The sequence below is a fragment of the Zingiber officinale genome, chromosome 5B (genome assembly GCF_018446385.1).
Source record: "Zingiber officinale cultivar Zhangliang chromosome 5B, Zo_v1.1, whole genome shotgun sequence".
NCBI classification, from domain to species: Eukaryota; Viridiplantae; Streptophyta; class Magnoliopsida; order Zingiberales; family Zingiberaceae; genus Zingiber; species Zingiber officinale.
This window is the reverse complement of record NC_055995.1, coordinates 115,620,349-115,640,253: the sequence shown is the minus strand read 5'-3', so window position 1 is coordinate 115,640,253 and position 19,905 is coordinate 115,620,349. Positions and strand designations below refer to the sequence as shown.

The 19,905-nt window shown below is 35.8% G+C and overlaps 1 protein-coding gene across 1 annotated transcript; it reads left to right on the top strand.

The window, feature by feature from the left end:
- Positions 1–12,785: 12,785 nt before the first annotated feature.
- On the top strand, positions 12,786–15,507 carry LOC121985450 (transcription factor bHLH78-like). The gene is made up of 7 exons (XM_042538915.1): positions 12,786–13,856; positions 13,923–14,117; positions 14,201–14,266; positions 14,574–14,642; positions 14,725–14,796; positions 14,879–15,031; positions 15,118–15,507. Exons 1-7 carry the CDS (start codon positions 12,945–12,947, stop codon positions 15,217–15,219), a joined length of 1,569 nt encoding a protein of 522 aa, XP_042394849.1. The 5' UTR covers positions 12,786–12,944; the 3' UTR covers positions 15,220–15,507.
- Positions 15,508–19,905: the final 4,398 nt, after the last annotated feature.

Below are 19,905 nucleotides of genomic sequence, written 5' to 3'. Positions count from 1 at the left end.
ATCGAAGGAGACAATCGACTATGTTGCTCGCTTTCACCTATCCATTAATTAAAACAATTATTCAATCTCTTTTAATTTGATGCCATGCACCACCACTGCCCTTAAAGTAGTGTTGTTGCATTCATTATTGAACCCTAAAAGTCTTCCTTTAAGGTTAGTTTATCTTTAATGCTAATTGTCTTAATTAATAATTAAAAGGATTCGATTCCAAAACTTCAAAATTACTAAAAATCATTGGAGAGAGGAAATGTTACAAAATTTGCATGGCACAGATCTCCAAGTCAACTAAACATATAAAAGAAAGAAAAATATATAATAATTAAGGAAAGATAGAAATTATTATACACTAATTCTTATTGGGTAAAAATTGACATGCCTTTTTATTGAAATCATAAAAGAGGCATCTTCTTTTTGATGCATCCCTTGCATTTTGACCTTCAATTTTAATCAATATTAATAAATTATATTATAGTAGTTATGAATCAATATGAATATTTTATCTTTGATTAATACTCATTAATATTATACTATAGTAATATTTTGACTCTTATTAATACTAATAATATTATATTATAACAACTAAAGTTCAACATTATATTGTTGCATAATCTTATAGATATTATAACTGTATAATTGTAGTAGTTATAAAATCTTAATAATTACTATAATGATAATGTAGAAGCTGCTATAACAATGTAAAAAATAAAAGTAATTTTGAAATGTAAAATATGTAGAGATGGGATAAGGTCCCTTTTAGTAACACATACAAAGGAGGTATCTTTTGAGTTTTGATGCTTCCAATAAAAAAAGGTGTGATTTTTTATTTTTGCCCTTTTTTAGTTTTGGTGGGTTCAGTGTCACTTTCATGTGTGTTCTAAGTTAATATTTACTTTTAAAAAAATAATAATAATTAGAAAATTTAAAGTTTAATATGGATTTGCCTTAATTATATTTAAGTCAAAAACAAAAGCAGATTAACTAACCGACTAATTCGTAACTATTTTTTATTGAGTATAAAGAAATCGGCGCCTCGGGGAACTTAAAATATTAATTTGCTATAAAGAAGTGAATAAAAGATGATTTATATGTGGATTAGTGAATAATTAATTAGAGAATTAGTGAGTAATTAATTAGAGAAGCTTAATTTTATATTAGAGATTATAAAATGAAGGAACGTGGACGACAAGCCAAGTGAGATTATAAATGATTCCACACTTAAAATTCTAAAGCATATTTATGTTTTTTTAAATATCTAAAATGTTTTGATTTTCTGTTAAATAAATCTCGTTTATATTCGTTCAATAAGTATAAAATACATAAAATAAGTAAATGTAAGCACTAATATATTTAATTAATTAAAACAGTGTATAAAGAAATTTATTTATTAAATTGTATATAAAATTTTTAATAAAAAAACTTGAACAACCCCAATGATAATAAATAAACTTGAAGTAAAGATTCCTTGGACTCATTTACCCCTAGAAATATCTTTAAAAAAATTATTATTATTCTTTAGAAAGAGCCTATTAAATAGCCATTTTCTAAAATATTATATATATATATATATATATATATATATATATATATATATATATATATATATGCTAAGATGAAAACGTGATTAGGAAAAATTAAATATTTGTCAGGAGTTGTTAGATCTTGACTGGTTGTGCCAATAATTAATTATCTGATTGTTTATTTATTTATTTTAAAAGTATTTATTTTATTTTAACTTTCTTGCTTAGCTATTCACCACCAAGAAATTAAATGCCCTGTGGCAGACCAAAAGTATACATTCCACAAAACAATAAATAATTTAATATTTGCACGAAGAAAATATTTAATCTTAATCCTTGTATCAAGCTTCTTGTTCCCCATCATTAAGGAATTAATTAGTGCTAATCTATGTTTTAAATGGCCGACATCCATATTTGTAATTTTATTTAGAATAATGACAACTACACATTTGATGTTAAATTTATATTTATAAAAATAAATTAAAGTAATTATATATTTTTATATTGGCTGTCACACTAGTTGTTAGATTTTGCTCTTAATTTATGTTTTAATTGATTAAAAGTACACCTGCCTTAAGCTATTTTAGAATTCAAGGTGTTATTTGTTTCTTGTGAGATTTAGATTCAAGGTTAAAAATAGCAAGTGTAGTTATGCGATAATATATATTAATTATAAAAAAAATCAACTTCTTATTTATACCGTGACATTATGTTTGACTATGAAAAATGTTAGGGTGTCTCAGGGTATAGTATAGATGGTGAACCCGTGACATCTATAGTGTAATGACCAGAAGTCGATTCTCAGGAGCTGACGATATGTGATTTACCCCACTATGCACTTAATGCTTGCGTATAATATGTATTTACTTCCTTCCATACCCGTGCGGCTAATACTAGGGGCCCATTAAGATAACGGATCTTCCTTTTTTATAAAAGATGTTATGGTGTAAGCATATGTCATGTATATGATTGATGTAAAATTTGATTAGAGGATGCTAGTGATAGAGTTTAGTCGGTCTTTTATTTGAAATTTAGCAGTCAATTCGATTGAAGTACATTGGTCGATTGTATAGTCGACTAAGTTCAATCAGAAATCAAATAGATTAGGGTTGTTGTAAATCAAGTCTCAATCGACTCTCTAGTTGATTTAGTTCGTTATTCAACTAAAATAAACTTTTAATCGATTGAGAACCTAGACTATAATCTTGTAAAATATTATTTCATGAGTCTCACATCTAAGTAAAAAAATATACCTCAATCTTGAAATATCGTTCATTTGATTCTTGTTGAGAGATTGTTGGTGCAATCATCTTTAGGCCAAGGTTGACCAGTTTGACTAAGTTCGAGGGGATTCGAGTTTGAGTTTCGATGTTTGGATAATATATTTAGAAAATATCTGAAATAGGTTAAGTAGGTTAAGGTTGACCGAATACTTGATAATATGCGAAAGGAAAGTCAAGTAGGTCGTAGAAAACTGAATACTTGACTGGTAAAGTCCTAACTCGAGAGTTAGGTAAGGTAATGTCCTAACTGGAGGTTAATTAGGCAAAGACAAAGTCCGAACTCGGAGGTTAGGTAAAGCAAAGTCCTAACTCGAGGGTTAGTAAGAGAAATTTCAAATGGGTCAAGGAGAACCGCACATTGGCAAAAAAAGTCTTAACTGTGATCAGGCAAAGGAAAGTCCAAGTCGGTCAAGAAGGACCACACGTTGGCAAAGGAAAGTCCTAACTGTAGTTAGGCAAAGAAAAGTCCAAGTGAGTAAAGGAGGACCGCGCATTGACAAAGGGAAGTCCTAACTATGGTTTGGCAAAGGGAAGTCCAAGTGAGTCAAGAAGGACCGCATGTTAGTAAGAGGAAAGTCTTCACTGTAGTTAGGCAAAAGAAAAATCTAAGTGGATCAAGAAAGACCGCACTTGGTGATTAGAAATTAAACAGGAAGTTGGCACGAGATGGAAAGTTTAAGTGGGTCAAATGTTGACTAGACACTTAGTGAAGAAGTTCCAACATGTCACGGTTGGCCGGATGTTGGACAAAGGAGCCCTAAACTCGGGTTAAGTGAGTTAGGATTGGACAATCAATTGGGTAATCGATTAGGCCAAAGCCAATCAATCAATTGGGGGTTGTTGTCGCGAGAATAGAGAGGCGTTAAACGATTGGCCAATCGATTCAGCCCTCTTCAATCGATTAGATAATCAATTGAAGTGGGGTTTTTCACAAAGTACAGTGTTTTACTGTACTAAATTCAATGGGAAAGTGACCAATCGATTAGGAGAAGCTCGTGACAAACAATGATCTTTTGAATCGATCAAGTGATCGATTATGCCACGTGAAATGGTCGATTAGGAGAGGTTCGCGAGCGAACAATGGGCTTCTGAATCGTTTGAGTGATCTATTAAGAAGCCTCGTAATCGATTAGCTAATCGATTGTGAGAAGAAGAAAAGAGTCGTTAAGAGGTTTGGATGGTTGGATTTGCTTGGATTTGACGTGGCAATTGATTTGGGGTAACGTCAATCGATTGAAAACCCTAATCCGCGGGATATAAAGGCGTTCGAAGATTCAAATAATCACTTCTTCCCCAACTCTTCGCTTCTAGTTCTTGGACGATTCAGAGTGAAGTATTCCTACACTTCCAAGTATACTGTTGGTGCAATCGACCTCCAGGATTTTAATGTTTGTTTGCCAATATATTTAATGGAGCTTGTGCAAGGTTGACATAGGCAATTGAGAAATCTAGTCAGGTTAAGGTTAACCAGATAACTGACAAGTGGTGAGTAATCTACCGAGTGACTGCAGGTGGTGAGTAGTCTATCAAGTGACTAACAAATTCAAGCAGGTTAAGGTGACTTGATGCTTGGCAACAGAAAAATCCTAGGGGGAGGTAACCCTAGGTTTTGGAGGAGTGAACTCTAAGTAAAAGCCTTAGTAAGTGAAGTAAAGTGGTGAAAGTCCTAGTGAGTAAAGTTAGGTGGTAAAAGCCTTGATGAGTGAAGCCAGACAATGGAACCCTAGAGGAAGGTAATTTTAGATATCTAAGGGGAGGCAACCCTAGGTAGTGAGAAGTCTTTGAGGAGTAAACTCCAAGCATATATGATCCGATGATTTTTGGTAAACTTAAGTATAGTTTTGCTAACACTATTTTACATTACTATTATTACTGTTGTACGAATTTAGTATTGCAGGAAATATCTTAGTGGATCAAGCAATCAGACACTAAGCAGAAAATGTCCAAACAGGTCTGGAGGACCAGATGTTTGGAATGTGTGTTGAGGTAAACTCCTAAAGTAGTGTAGTGAGGTCGTGTCCCAATTTGGGCAAAATTTTAGGCACTGATCCAACTGAAGAAATTAAGATATTTTTAAGTTGAGATCAAGATAATTATTACTATCATACTCATGCATCATTATTATTTATTGTGCTAACTTTGTTTTGCAGAATAAATATATTATCTGTGCTAACTTTATTTTGCAAAAAAAAATAAAGTTAACATTGATTGAGGGGTTCAGTTGACAGAACAGGGAGGTTCAACCAGCTGATCCAAGATTGTTCCATCGACGAAATAAATGGATCAGTCGACAGATAAAGCTATGTTTAGAGCAAACATGGAAAGCAACGTTTAGTCAATAGATAACTTGGATCTGTCGACGGAACAATATGATTTTTGAGATCGGACGGATTAGATCAGATCAAATTAGGAAAAAAGTGTCCAGTCGACGCAACATAGGGATCAATCAATGGAATAATTTAATTTTTGGGATCGGACGGATCGGATCACAGCAAACAAGGAAGAATCAGGGATCAGTTGATGAAAAGGATCAGTCAATAGAGCAGTTTATCCGTCAACTGAACGAATCCTATAAAAGAAGACCTTGGGATCCGAACTCAGCACAACTCCTCTATTTGAAATAACTTTACATGTGCTTCATTCCGCCGTGGCTTTTACTACATGTGCAAGTTTTGCTCCTATGATGCTGGAAAACTCACCGGCAACCAATGCTTCATTTTATTTATTTATTATCGGTATATTGCACTTGTACTTCATTATATTATTACTTGTACTTCTCATTCATTTATTGAATTGCCTAACAAAAGTGATCAAGGATCATGAGCCTTGGAGTACGAGTCGACTGTGCTTCGAACTAAGTAAAAAAATCAAAAAGTGTTTTCTATTTCTGTTACCCTTTTCCCCTATTTCTATTCCGATGTGTACTCAAGTTTTCCGAAAGATTTTCAAAAAGAAAAGAAAAGCTTTTAAGCGACAATATTCACCCCTCTCTCTCGTCCTCAACGATCCTACATCTACAAGAGACGTTTCCAAGCAAGAAGAAACAAGCAAGGTTCTCATTGTATTTGTGTATTCAATTCCTTGTTCTTGTTGTATTGTTCTCGCTAGGAGCTTATATGAGGTTTCTCCACCTCGAATTATTTCCAAGAATGAGTGATTTTTATAGTGGAGTGTGAGTACTATGTGGATCCTTGGATTAGTCATCTCAAGGAGGTGGATATCAAATAAATCCGAACATTAACATTACTTCGAGTTTTTCCACTACAACAAATCAATAAGATGAAGTGGTTGGAGCTAATCACCCTTTAGCTCCCGGAGTGTCCTAACAATTCTCAAAATCCATTTAAGAGTTATCATATGTAACTATATTTTGCCATCATGATCATCTCTCACTAGGTCATTTATCTCTCAGATGCACAAAATCCATAGCTCATTTCCAAGAATGGATTCAAGAATCGGAGGTGGGCTAAGCTTTGGGTGTGGAAGGGTTGAACTTTAGTTGGCTAAATAAAAAATTTACATAGGTGATTGCACTTCTTTAATTGCACTATTAAAGAAGTACAATTGAGTATCTTAAGCAAGGCATCTATTATATGGATCAATCTTTGCTCACTCCTCATATCATCCTTCATGCTTCCGGCACACCCCTACTTATCGTCAATCACTACTACACTATTGATGCTCCTCTTATTGTGATCCCTTAGATGATCAACTTCATCCTTCTCCAAATTCTAACATCCTTGAGTCATCGAGCTGCCAATTTGTCCACACCAAGTCATCATATTTGCCAAATTAAATTTTTTCGGTGGATACTAATCATACCAAGTAGCTAGATTGGTATTGCTATATAGAAAAAGGAGGATAAAGATTTAGGAGGATACAACTAACAATCTTATGAGATGGTGGAAGAAGGGGGCATTAGAAGGAACAAATGCAAGTAATAATATCACGTCTTTGCGAAAGATAAAAGTGGTGTTGGAAGAAATATCAAACAACTAATTCCTAAAATGAAAGGAAACAAGGTGGATAAAGCAATGGAAGCCAACAAAGACAAGATGAGATAACAAGATAAATTGACCAATCTCGTGAGATCAAGAAATAGTGGAAGGTGAAATGAAAACTTAAAATGCTCGAGAAAAAGAGACTCTAAAAGTAATTAGTTTGTTATTTTTTTTTGATAAAGGTAAAGTTTATTGATGTCTTTCAATTGTAGCAAAGGTGATTACGCTCATCCCAGCTGCCAATCACAGTCTGTCCCTAGATTATGTGAAGGGAGATAAATCACAGGGTCAACTTATATTATTGATGTCTTTCAAGGACTTGTATGTGGACCACTCAAAAATTGAAATACGTGCATTAACCTTTTTAAACAAACTCTCAATATTTTGCACTCCCCTGTCATATTGACACCGATTCCAGATTCGCCAAATCAAATAGAGCTAGCATATAAGAGATACTCAAGTGGTGGGCTTTGTTGAGCCGACAGACCCTGTGATGTTACTATCCAAAATTATCCAGCATCTCCACCAGTAAGCCGATGGTGCTATTGATGTGGAGCCAACTACGTGCCATGCCCCATAGAAGTTACTATGGAATAGTAGAAGAAGAGGCGGTTCACAATCTTATCCATATGTTGGCACAATGGACAAGTCTTGTAGGCTTCATATGACAACTTGTCTTTGGTCCAAACCTTGAAGTTTGCGATCTACGACATGAAGAATTGGTGCTTCGACATGATGTACGACCTCCACATGTCTTTTTAGTACTCCATGGCATGAAGAAGTCATACACACTCGTAACCCCACAAGTTGGTGTGTATCAAACTAGCAACCTAGCTGATGGGTGACAATCTGGATAGAATCGCTAGCTCTAAAGATTGCCTATTGAATCTGGTGCAAATGCTTGATGAGGGGGTTATCCGACGGCTTGACTTGCGACTTCCACAAGTTGGTGCGATGGAGGTACTAATGATGGATCCACCACACCCTAAAGGGAGTCCTTTTTTCGTTGAATGTTCCATAAAAACTTAGACAGTAGGGCTGAATTCCATGTCTATAAGTTGCACAGTCTGGATCCACCTTCCTCTTTTGCCAAGCACATCGCTGCCCAGGAGATGGGTGGATGTTTGTAGGACCAAATAAAGGAGCGGAAGATAGCATATATCTTGCCAATCACAACACACAGAACTAGAAAGATGCAAAGTCAAAAGCACTCAATACCTTGGAGCACCGCCTTTACCAATTCAAGTTTGTCGACGTACGATGACGTTTGCATGGGCTAAGAAGCTAATCTTCGGATGATAGCCTCCGTCAAAAGTCCTTAGTTGCTGATTCATAGCTTCTTCATCGTGAGGGGAATGCCAAAGTAGTGAAATAGAAACGTTCTGCGCTTAAATCAAGTGATCTCATGCAACCTGGTTGTCGTGTGATCACTAACCCCTGCCATATATAAATTTGACTTGTTGAGGTTAGGGAGAAGACCAGCCCATTGTCCGAAGTCTGCTAAGCAATCCAATATCGTGGTAATCTTCAAATCATCAACCTGCGAGAAGAGGATCAAGTCATCCGCATAAGCTAAGTGAGTAATCCTTAGACCGACGCACATAGGGTGGAAGTTGTAGTCATGCAACAGTGGCCACCGAGTAGGAGACGGTGGCAATGCACTCGTACATAGCACCATTGATGGCCACCAAGTAGAAGATGGTGGCAATGCACTCCTTGATCCATTCAATGAATTGTTGTGGGAATCTGAATCATCGAATGACAACGAATAGAAATGTCCAATCTATCAAATCAAATGTCTTTTGAAGGTCTATTCCGAGTACACACCTTGGGGAAGATCTTTTCTACACATACTTCCGTAATAATTCTTACGCAAATTGGATGTTCTCGACGATAAAGTGCTCCTCGGTGTACGCAATTTGTGCCAGATTGAGTAGATTGCCCATCACTTCTCACAATTATTTTACTAATACTTTGGAGATTATTTTATACACCACTATGCAGTATGAGATCAGAAGGTAGTTGAAAACGCTCGATGTGTGAGCGAACTAAGAACCAACACGATCAATGTGTGGTTCCACTGCTTGAGTAACTAGCCTATTGCGAAGAATTTCTAGACAACTTCATACAAATCTATGTGCATCTTCGTCCAAGCTACCTTAAAGAAGTTCGATCTGTAGCCATTTGGTCTGGGAGCTTGATCACTTGCAATGGTGAAAAGGGCTATCCATATTTTATGCGAACAGAAGAACAATTTTAATTTTTTTATTATTTTTAATTTTTTTTATTATTTTTATCAAGTTTGATATTGAGGGTATTTTTGATATTTTTTATTTTTTATATTTTAAAATTTTAAGATCATTTAGGATATTTTAAATTTTTAGTATATTTAGAATATTTGTATTTCAGGATTTTTTCTTTCTTCATGTTTTAGGATTTTGAATTTATATAAATAATTGTTTACGTTGATTTAAGGAATTTTTTAATTCATAAGAATTTGTGATCCTGTCATTTCTTCTCAATCGTCAAGTTTTGTTACCTATCTTATGACATTCTACGAAATCAATAAAGTTTAGAAGATTGCTTCCGGTATTTATGCATAAATCAACGAAATCGATAGTTATCTGTCGCATCAATTGGTATCAGAACGATGTCGATCTTACAAAGTCAGTTGCCATCTCCTTCTTTAGGAACGATGAGTTTTGTTTTTTTTATTTCTTGATATTCGTACATGAATCAATAGAGTTTAAAAGATTACTTTCGATAATCATACATAAATCAATGGATTCAATAACTTTCTGTTACATCAGTTGATGTCAGAGTATCGCTTTCGATATTCATACGTAAATTATCGGAATTGATAGTTATTCATTGCATGAGTATCTCCTTTGAGGTGATCGAGGCTACAAGATTTTGCTGTTGTAAGTCTGTGAGAACCGATTCTGCTGTGAAAATGCTGCATAGTTGACATTTAAAAATATATAACATATTTAAAAACTTAGAAGTTCATTCGAAGTGTAAACCTAGATAAAATTTGTCTTCGTAAATGAAAACCCAAATCGCTCGACTCTAATCAATCAAATGTTAGCTAATTGTGCTCAACACATTAGAGACCACAAGCAATGGACGACACATTTAGTCGATCCACTTTCTTTTGGTTCTTATATATAAAAGATCCATCTCTTGACATCGAGAATTTCATTCGAATGCTTAACCTTCTTCGATATTCGATAACAAGTCGGTAGCATGTGGATCCCATAAGATCATAGACATGAGCCGCTCGTGCATTACATGAGCAATATAATCACCTAAATGACATCTACAAAAGTTGGCATTAATGAGATTGATAATAGCTAGCCATTGCCCTTCTAAGGCCAAGTGTTGTTGCCCTCGCAAACCCTTCATGGCGCTCTTTAGATATTAACACGACCATTCATTGCCATGACTTCGATGCCAAACCATTGTCCTTGTCCTACAAACTCAATATCCATCACTTTGTTGACCAAAATAAATGGTGTGAGTTTAAGGAGTCAAATCCAAGTCAAGTGGGAATGCTCATTAGGCCATATTTTTTTTTTACCAAAATAAATCATTTGAGTTTGAGTCAACTCAAGTCAAGTCAAGTCAAGTCGGATTGTTCATTAGGAGTAAGTCAAGTAGGATTGTTCATTAGGTCATTGCATGATTTCTCTCATGTGAATCACAATTACTTGTGAAAGAAATCATTCCCTCCATCTATATTTACCAAACAAGAAATTCAAAAAAACAAATTGTGGATATACTTTTGCATTTGGTGGACTCTTTTGAAAATTCAAATTGAAATGCTTTTTTTTTCCTCATATGAATCAATTAGGCAGAACATCAAAAGAGAATCCAAAATATTTTTTTTAAAATCCATGTGTTTAGATTTTGTCCAACTAATCTTAGAGATAGACGGTCTAATTTGAACTCTAGTCCTTTTATTTGTATCTCTAAATATTTTATTACTACACAACACTTATAGCGGAAAAGTATAATAATTCATTAGATATGGATGGATGCGATACTTTTACCCTATAATCATTAGACTCTTACACTTGATGTAGTCAAAGTAAACTCCAACTTAGTCACCACTTTTTGACAATGAGCAATCGAACATCTTGCTTCAATAATTTCTTAAAGAATCAAAAGTAAATTGTGGGGGCAAATCAAGATTCACATTGGACTTTCTAAGATAGTGCTTACCTAATAATTTCTATCGTTATTATTATTAAACTCGAGTTAATTGTTGTGATCTCAATGATCCATTATATAATAATACTAGCCACCTTGAAACTTATTTGGCTCCCTCTTTGTTAATGATTGCATACACATTGACGGTTGTCGATCTCATTAGAAGATAGAGATCAAATCAAGAGGAATATTGTTTGGTATGTGAAGAGTGACAAATTATTATTCTCTTGGTAAAGATAGAAATGATTTTAGATCATTATTATGGTGATTAAACCACTCCTAAATGACTAAAAATATGATAGCTATAAAGTTAGATATTAAAAGGTCGATGTGGAATCTCTTAGGGTTAAATGAGAGTGAACTCCATCAACCCTAATTTATAAAAGATAAACGCAATGATTGATTAGCCCATAACAGAGGCATGCTTTAACCTCCTTTTTATGAAAGAAAATATCTTCTTTAATCCCTATCCATCCTACCCTTAATTATATCACTAAATAAAATAATTGTGCATACCTAAATCTCTATATCCACCTATTTCTTTGACCATGTTGGATTTACTTTATAGATAAATTAGGTAAATTAGAGAAAAGGCCGTTTACCTCTACTAATTAGACGGGCAGACTATTGATTAAAAAAATATGAATAAAGTATAATCTTAATTCATTTGATTAAAACACTATAATTATTGAACCATAATAGACCAAAGGGTGTATTTAAAGTTGTCAAAAAGTGCACCTAACTTTTAAATTTCTCAAAGGTGTACTTATTTTCTATTTTATCCCTCCCGTCAATCACTTTGGTGCTGAATTCAAAGAATAATATCACTGTGGTGCTGAATTTAAAAAATTAACATCACCGTAATGTTGCATAAATCCTAAAATTAACATCACTATGGTGTTGATTTTTAAAATGTAACATTACAATGATATTATTCTTTGAAATCTAGCATCACAATGGCATGCTTTTAGAATGCGAGGTATAAAATGAAAAATAAATATGTTATTTTTTAAAAAAAATCTAAAGTTAAGCATGTCTTATGAGAATTTTATAATTTTAAATGTGCTCTTTAGTTTGATTATTGAAAGAATGAGTCTCTTTTCTTTTCATTTTGAATGGTGTCCAATCAAAACAATTAAGGACATATAGCCATAGCCATAGCCATAAAATATAAAAATGTGTTCATTGCTCCTAAAGATGGAGAGCTTAAAAAAAAAGTGATCACTTAGGTGGAAGTGTACCCTAAACTTTTGTGCATTGGTATTCAAATATTTTCTTATTAGCAAATTCAGAATATAACTTATCCACGCTCAAAACATATCTAAAAGGTTCATCTCGTTTGAAATTTAAATTTTAATATTTTTATTATTTGATGCATCATTTATCTCATTGGAAATAAGAGCACCCTTTCTAGGAAGATTTGATGAACTCTAAGGCATAAGCCTTCATATGTACATTCTGTGCCCGTTGGGGTAAGGACTAATTAGAGGACGACATATTTATTAAAATAAAATAAAATAAAATCAATTTCTAATGGAAAAAATTCATCTAATCCTTAGTCAGTCAATCAGCAGTATAATTATATTAATAAATAGAAGTAATAAAAGATCATTAATTAAGATTTAGAAATGTCACATCTTAAGTTTGAAAAGTCATTGTTTTAATTAGTACCTTTAAGTGAGTGACACCCTTTTAAGAATAATATATGTATTTTTTTTATTTTAATATGTCAAAATAATAATTTTATTTATTTTTACTCTGTTCTTCGTCTTCTTCCTCCTCTCTTTACCCGAAGCTGAGCTAATCCCCATAAAAGGTTACCGCTGGTGGAGGGGCACATACGCCTCCTCCGCCTCGCCGCTGGCGTCCAAAGCCCGGCATCCTCTCACCGCCTCTTGCGGTGACTCTATCTCACCTCCCTTCCTCTATATATGCTCCGAGGTCAACAGCAATGCCTTTCTCCCCGCTTTCTTCTCTTCTGCTCTTTTCCTTCTTCTGCCGCCTCCTTCTCCATTCTTATTCTTCTTCTTCTCCGTCGTCGTCGTCGTCGTCGTCGTCTTTCCGAGCTTAAAAACATCGCCTTTTCCCCTTTTGCCTGCTTCTCGCGGCGGTTTTTCGTGTCGGGAATGGAAAAGGAGCGATTTTTCGGTGGCGGCTGGAAGTCGGCGCACGCGGGGCTTCTGCCGGAGGTGAGGGCCTTCGCCTTAGATGAGCATCTGCCGCATTCCTTCGTCGGCTTCGGGTGGGAGCAGCCTGTGCACGGCCAGGAGGCCCACGCGCAGCAGCTCGAGTCGGCGCTCAGCTCCCTCGTCTCGTCGCCGTCGTCCAACGCTCCGGACGGCAACGACAGCGTTGTCATTCGCGAGCTCATCGGACGGCTCGGCAGCATCTGCAACTCCGGGAACGTCTCCCCTTCCTCTCGGTGCCACAGCGCGCACGCTTCCTACTACAGCACGCCGCTCAGTTCTCCCCCGAAGCTCAATCTCGCCGGGGCGGATCACCAGCGGCAGCGCATGCTCGTGAACCAAGTGGCGGCCGCGCCGTTAACCGCGCCGTTCTTGGCCGACCAGGGGTTCGCGGAGAGAGCGGCGCGGTTCTCCTGTTTCGGCGCCGCCGAGGCCGGCCAGCTCTCGAGGGTCTCCAGCAGACAGTCTCTGGCGAAGGAGGTAGCAGCATCCTATGCGATGATGGCAGGGTCGTCGTCGTCGCCGGAGGCTTCGTCGGCCTCGGAGAAGTTAACGGCGGTCGTCGCCGAACACAATGCGCGGAAGCGGAAAGCGGCTCCGAAGGGCAAAGGAAAAGCGGCGGCGCCGTCATCTTCCTCCGCCATGGATCCTCCCGAGGCAAGCCCCAAAATCGAATCTTTCATCGACGCATCGAAATTGTGCGAACTCATTCCCCTTCCGCAGGAGGAAAACTCTGACTCAAAGAGATGCAAATCAGCGGAAGCCGGCGGCGCCGACAAGGATGCGCCAGTCAAACCCAAGACCGAGCAGAACAGCAGCGACGACGGCAATGCCAAGCCGCCGGAGCCGCCCAAGGACTACATCCATGTCAGGGCAAGAAGAGGGCAAGCCACCGATAGCCATAGCCTCGCCGAGAGGGTAAGCAGAGAACTCATCTTGCATGCTGCGCCATAGTGCTTTCTTAATCCTGATTCCGCCATTGTCTTCTTCTTCTTCACCAGGTCAGAAGAGAGAAGATCAGCGAGAGGATGAAACTACTGCAAGATCTTGTGCCCGGCTGCAACAAGGTAGAATTTTGCTAACATTTCCAATATTTTTCATGTTAAGAAAAAAAAATAAGAAGAAATTCTAGCACAATAATAGAAGGTCGAGGATAGACAAAGAAGATAAATGAAATTTGTGGCCATCACAAATTTGTTATTGCCTCAAACTTCCGTCTGCATACAAAAATTCCTATTGGAGTAAAACTTCTTTATAATCAACACATTGTATTATTTTTTTCAATTGCTATAATTTCATCATTCATAGTGTTTCTTCATTTTGGTTCTTTGACATTTTAGACATATAAATTGTTCTTGTGCCTTTGAATTGAAGGTCACAGGAAAGGCTGTTATGCTGGATGAGATAATCAACTATGTGCAATCCTTGCAGCGGCAAGTCGAGGTAGAACTCCGAAAGAGAGCCCAATTTCTTTCAGCAAAACTAGTCTACTTCCTGTTTAAAATTGTGTTCATTCTGGTTTCAGTTCTTGTCCATGAAGCTGGCCACCTTGGATCCCCAGCTCGAGTTCGACACGGAGACTCTTCTCTCGAAAGAAGTAACTCCCGTTTCATCCTTTTCGCTCGCTCAATTGCTACATTCGATATGTTCATTGTGTTCAAATGGTCTTGTGGTTATAGATGCATCAAGTTCATGTGCCATTGCCACAGCAAGTCCTCTTTCCATTAGACATGGCGACCTCAGCCTTCTCACTTGCTCAGCCGCCTCTCAAGCTTGCTGAGAACCCGCTGGACTCGATGTTTTCGAGCTTGCAACTACCTCCTATCGATCATGTAATGATGATGCATCACTTTCGACACAAATTCAAGAGTGTCGAGAATAACCTGACTGACCCCAAACTTGCTGAACTTGTTTGCAGCTTGCCAATCTCTGGGAAGACGACCTTCGGTATGTCGTTCAGACCGGGTTCCCGCAGAGCCAGGAGGCACCATTCTCCTCCGGAGCTCTTCGAGCCGAGTGAACCGGAAGCGCCAAAGAAGATTGAATCATGTGTATGATTGCTTAGGATACAGATGCATTTTGTACATATCTACCTACCAAGCAATATATATGTGTGGAACTAACTCCATTAGAGCTGATGAAGAACTCAAGAAACAGGAAAATCTGGTAGGTTGATGAAGAAAATAATACATTTTTTTTAATAAATTAATCAAGTTGCTTGTCGTCAAAACTTTTGGCTTTCCCGTGTTCATATGATCTTTGGTTGTATCTGTTTCGGCTGGAAGTCAGAAACATATTTAAGTGGAAATTTGAAGTTGTCTTGTTAGTTTTTTTCACCATTGGTTGAGCTGGAATCCATTTCTGCATTGAATGGGACAAACTACGACAATAATTTTGATTGAAAAATATATATGTAAACTGATACTGAGGGAGATGATCTTTATTCAGTGCCGCATGTTGGGGCAAGACTACTCACACGCAAAGCCAGGATCCAATAACCTATTAGAAAACATGGTACCGTTAACAGTCATGTTGACGAGCCTCTCGTGAGTGTTCCACACCATTAAGTAAAAGTTTAGTGAAAATTTAATAAGTATATGGATAGGAGCCTAAAAAAGTCGATAAAATTTATTTGTCGAATTTTGACCCACCCCCTTCCCACCACCACTATAGTTATTATCTTATGGGTAGTACTAAATGATTAGAATATGATCAATCGGAATACATTTTATAAGTCATTATCAAAGATATTTTAATAATATCATATTTATTTATTAATTATATGCATATATTACAATTCATTTCTAGCTAATCATATTATGGTCAACAAGATTTACTGTTATCTTATATACTTACCAACAGAGCTTGCCCTAGGGTTATCCAATAACCTATTAGGGCGGTACAACATGTGTTTCTGTAAATAATAATGTGATAGGTAGTCAATCCCATATGGCACGGTTAAAAGTGCAGCTAAGCTGTAAGTCAAAAGTAAGATCACACCCTACTTAGAGCATCCATATTGACATTAACACGAACAGGTTAATGTCAATATATTATTTTTTTATTATTTTTTTTTAATCTGTAAGCATTAATGTGTTCATTACTTGAACGCGTTAATGCTATAATACTACTAAAAGCATCTATGTTGGCATTAATGTTTCAAGTATTAACGTCAATATGGATACTCTTAGTCAAGAGAAGGGCCAAGCCAAGCCCGAGTGTGACCTGACCTCGACACCCAGCTCAATAGGTGATCTGACCTCGACACCCAACTTAGCAGAAGGCCAACCTCGTAGTACTCGATCACTCTCGACTTCGAGACCACTACCACTCAATTGTCAACTCCCGACTCAAGGACCACTACCACTTGTTGCTCAACTCCCGATTTCGATACCAATATCACTCGACAGTTGTGTAAGGAGTGAGGATGGGTCAACCAAGGACATGGAGTACATAGAATGTGGAGAACGTGTGTAGGCGATATATACCCTCAACCTGAAAGTGGTTATGTGGGGCCGCACTGTGGGGACGATATGGGACCCCCTTGACCCGGACGCGGAGAAAGGAAGGACATGGGTTCCACTTCCTTCACTAGGGTAAGGGTATTAAAAAAAAAGCCTGCTCCCACGGACACATGTATACTCTCACAATTTCAGCTACTACTTTACTACAATATAGCATTTCTTCTCCTTCATGTTCTAATCATCAAATTTTGACTTAAGTACGATCCGAGTGGTTGCGCTAAGGTTCATTTTAGCCTCCATTCTAACTCTCTTTAATTATTACAGAGATTCTTCTCGAAGACTTCTGATTCGTCGCCAACCCCTTCTCATTGAGGATTCCCTAATCCTTGATACCGAATCAAATAGTATAATTAATGATGGTATTAGACATTTATGGTATGTGATTCATTCCTAATTTGAATTTTTCTCTCTCTTTGTTTTTTAAAATCCTGTTTTATTAGTTTTTCTTGTTTTGTTATTTTTTTCTTGATCCCATAATAACTTAGGCATAGAGAAGTTTGGTAGAATGATGATACATCAATAATAATCTAAAGATACATCTACAATAAATTTAGCTCTTATTAAGCTTTAAAGCAATATAGAAAATCAAAAAAATAATTAGCGAAAAGTTGATATGAATCCATTGCTAAGGATTATTACTTCTTACTTATCACTAGAGATCCTGCAAACACAACGAAATTTTTTCATATGATTGAGCCAACAATCCTAGGTTCTTCTTAATGAGGGAGAAGAATCAAAAGAAGAGAACATGATTCATCATGCTCTAAAATGAATCTCATCTCTTCCTTAATATATCATGCTCAACCTATAGGTATTATTCATCATAAAGTTCATCCCTCATTAACATCCCATCGATCAATGTTAATAAACTAAACTAATAGATATACAAATTGAATAGACATCCAATAATCTAAATCCCTTTATGGTGGGCAAAAGGTAAATACGTTCGTCTCCAGCGCCCCCGCCAACCTGTCTCAAGGCCAACACGAAGGAAGTAAATCATGGCCAACTACTAGCCTTTGAAATAATGACTAACACATAAGGGAGGTATTTATCTCGACTTTGCCGAGATTTGAACCCCAGATCTCATGGTGACAACACCTCATGCGCTAGCCACTAAACCCATCCGAGGGGACAATCTAAATCCCTTTATGCTACAAGTATTAAATCACTTAATTGGGATTTAATTTCTTAATAGTAATTAGTTATGTAGTTAATCAAGTATAAACCCAAAATAAATCTCGGCGAATCCTTTGATGAATTAATAGGGTATATCATAAAAAAAATCATCATCGTGTTGGATTTTATCTTACTGTTCAATGGGTGTGTGTGTGTTTTTTGTAACATATGATTTTATATCATTACAAACAAACTAGTTAAGAGCCAGATCTACGTACTACTATTATAGAATGTGATCCTCTTAGGATTGGGTATTTGAGATCTCTTTGGTTACTATTGGTGAGGTGAGTATACGACATTATCACCCTAATCCGACTTTGTTTCTTTTTCTTAATTAAGATTTCACGCTGAGACGATAACAAATCTAGTGCATTTAGATTCGCCGTCTCATTGTTTGTTTAATTCAAGTCTATTTTAAAATAGGGTGTTAATTAGATTTTGTGCCTATATTTTTATTAAAAAAATAATTAATCAGGTTAGGTAACATTGAGTTTGGGATGATTAATCTAGTTTCACGAAAATTTTCTATCGATCACTAGGTTAAATCAGAAAGTACTTATGATGAATGATCCAGAAGTTTAGTATTTCTTGATTGTAAATACTATTTAGAGGAAAAAAATTTACCTATAAGTTTATTTAGTCGGTAGAACTTCAATATTAGAAGTCATGATTAAAAAGAAATTTGAGCCACATCATAAACAATAATGAAAAACACATTACCTTAAAATATGTTTAAGTTCTTGTCAGAACTGTTGGTTTCAGATACGAACAAGCATGATTTGATGGTGTTTTTGGTTCCTTTTTCCGGCTGAAGTGAAAATTTAAGGTTTTTGAGCAGTTGACAGTGGATTATATTGTTCATTCATCTAAAATTTATCCAGTTTAAATTTTCTGAATTGTTTTTAAAAAAAAACAGAGAGAGAAGTTTTGCAGTATTGATTATTCTAATTAGATTGAGAAGTATTTATAAATATTATCAGACTGACTTAAATTACAATGAGGATATAAATATTAAGATTTTGAATAGAATTGAAACTCAGAATGCTTTATTAATTTTTTGCACCAAACGTCAATTTTTAATAATCCTTATAAATGGAAATTAAAAAAATAGATATCTTATTTAATTTTATAGCCACGTACGTAATTTTAATAAAGAGAGTTTAAGATATGATTTAATAATTAATTTTTTCGAGCTGGAAATCAGGTTGGGTGATCGGGGCTATGTGGCAACGGACGGATGTTAGATTGTCATTCAACCATCCACAATTTAATCTTTAATTATAGTGCATTAGTAATTAATCATAGGATATTAAACTTCTAAATTATCTATCGTAAATATTTTGTAATTTAGTTAGACATCCGATAAAAAAATCTATTTTTTTTTTTTTTAAAATACAGATTGGGCGTGCTTTGAGGCAGCTCAATCCAGCTTGGTTTGCGCCATGCCTAGCAAGCTCAATTGGAATTGGATCGTGCCCAGATCATAGGCCATGCCCAGCATGGTATAGAAGAAGGTTGATATGGCTTGTGTCAAGCTTAGCCCACATTTAAAATATATAAAAATTTGAATTATATAAAGTATAAATTAGAAAATGAGTTATTTTAAAATAATATATATTAATTTATATATATTTTTAATTTTATTTTATATTTTATATCATTTTTTTTTAAAAAAAAACTTCGTACCAGGCCCAACCAATGATGGTTATTGTGATTCGGCTGGGCTCAACACATCACCTAAACGAGCCAAATAGTCTTGATCCTTTTTGAGCCCCATTAAATCATTTGACACCTTTAATATCACTAAAAATAAAAGTACCCTGAGTTGGAATTCATGCAATATATATATATATATTTTTGATATATTATATATATTTAAGGTTTAAAATTTTAAAATTTAAGAGTTAGTTATAAGATCAATTTCATTAGAGTATAAATGGGTATTATAATGGTCATTTAATATCCCCTTTCTATTGTGAATGAGTATTATAATGCCCACTCAT

What these genes read in the sequence shown, in the direction of transcription:
- LOC121985450 (XM_042538915.1), top strand. Translation starts at nt 12,945, where the DNA reads ATGCTCCGAGGTCAACAGCAATGCCTTTCTCCCCGCTTTCTTCTCTTC. An exon ending in CCTTGCAGCGGCAAGTCGAG is followed by an intron (nt 14,643 to 14,724) that starts GTAGAACTCCGA and finishes TTCTGGTTTCAG; the next exon opens with TTCTTGTCCATGAAGCTGGC. An exon ending in AGACTCTTCTCTCGAAAGAA is followed by an intron (nt 14,797 to 14,878) that starts GTAACTCCCGTT and finishes TTGTGGTTATAG; the next exon opens with ATGCATCAAGTTCATGTGCC.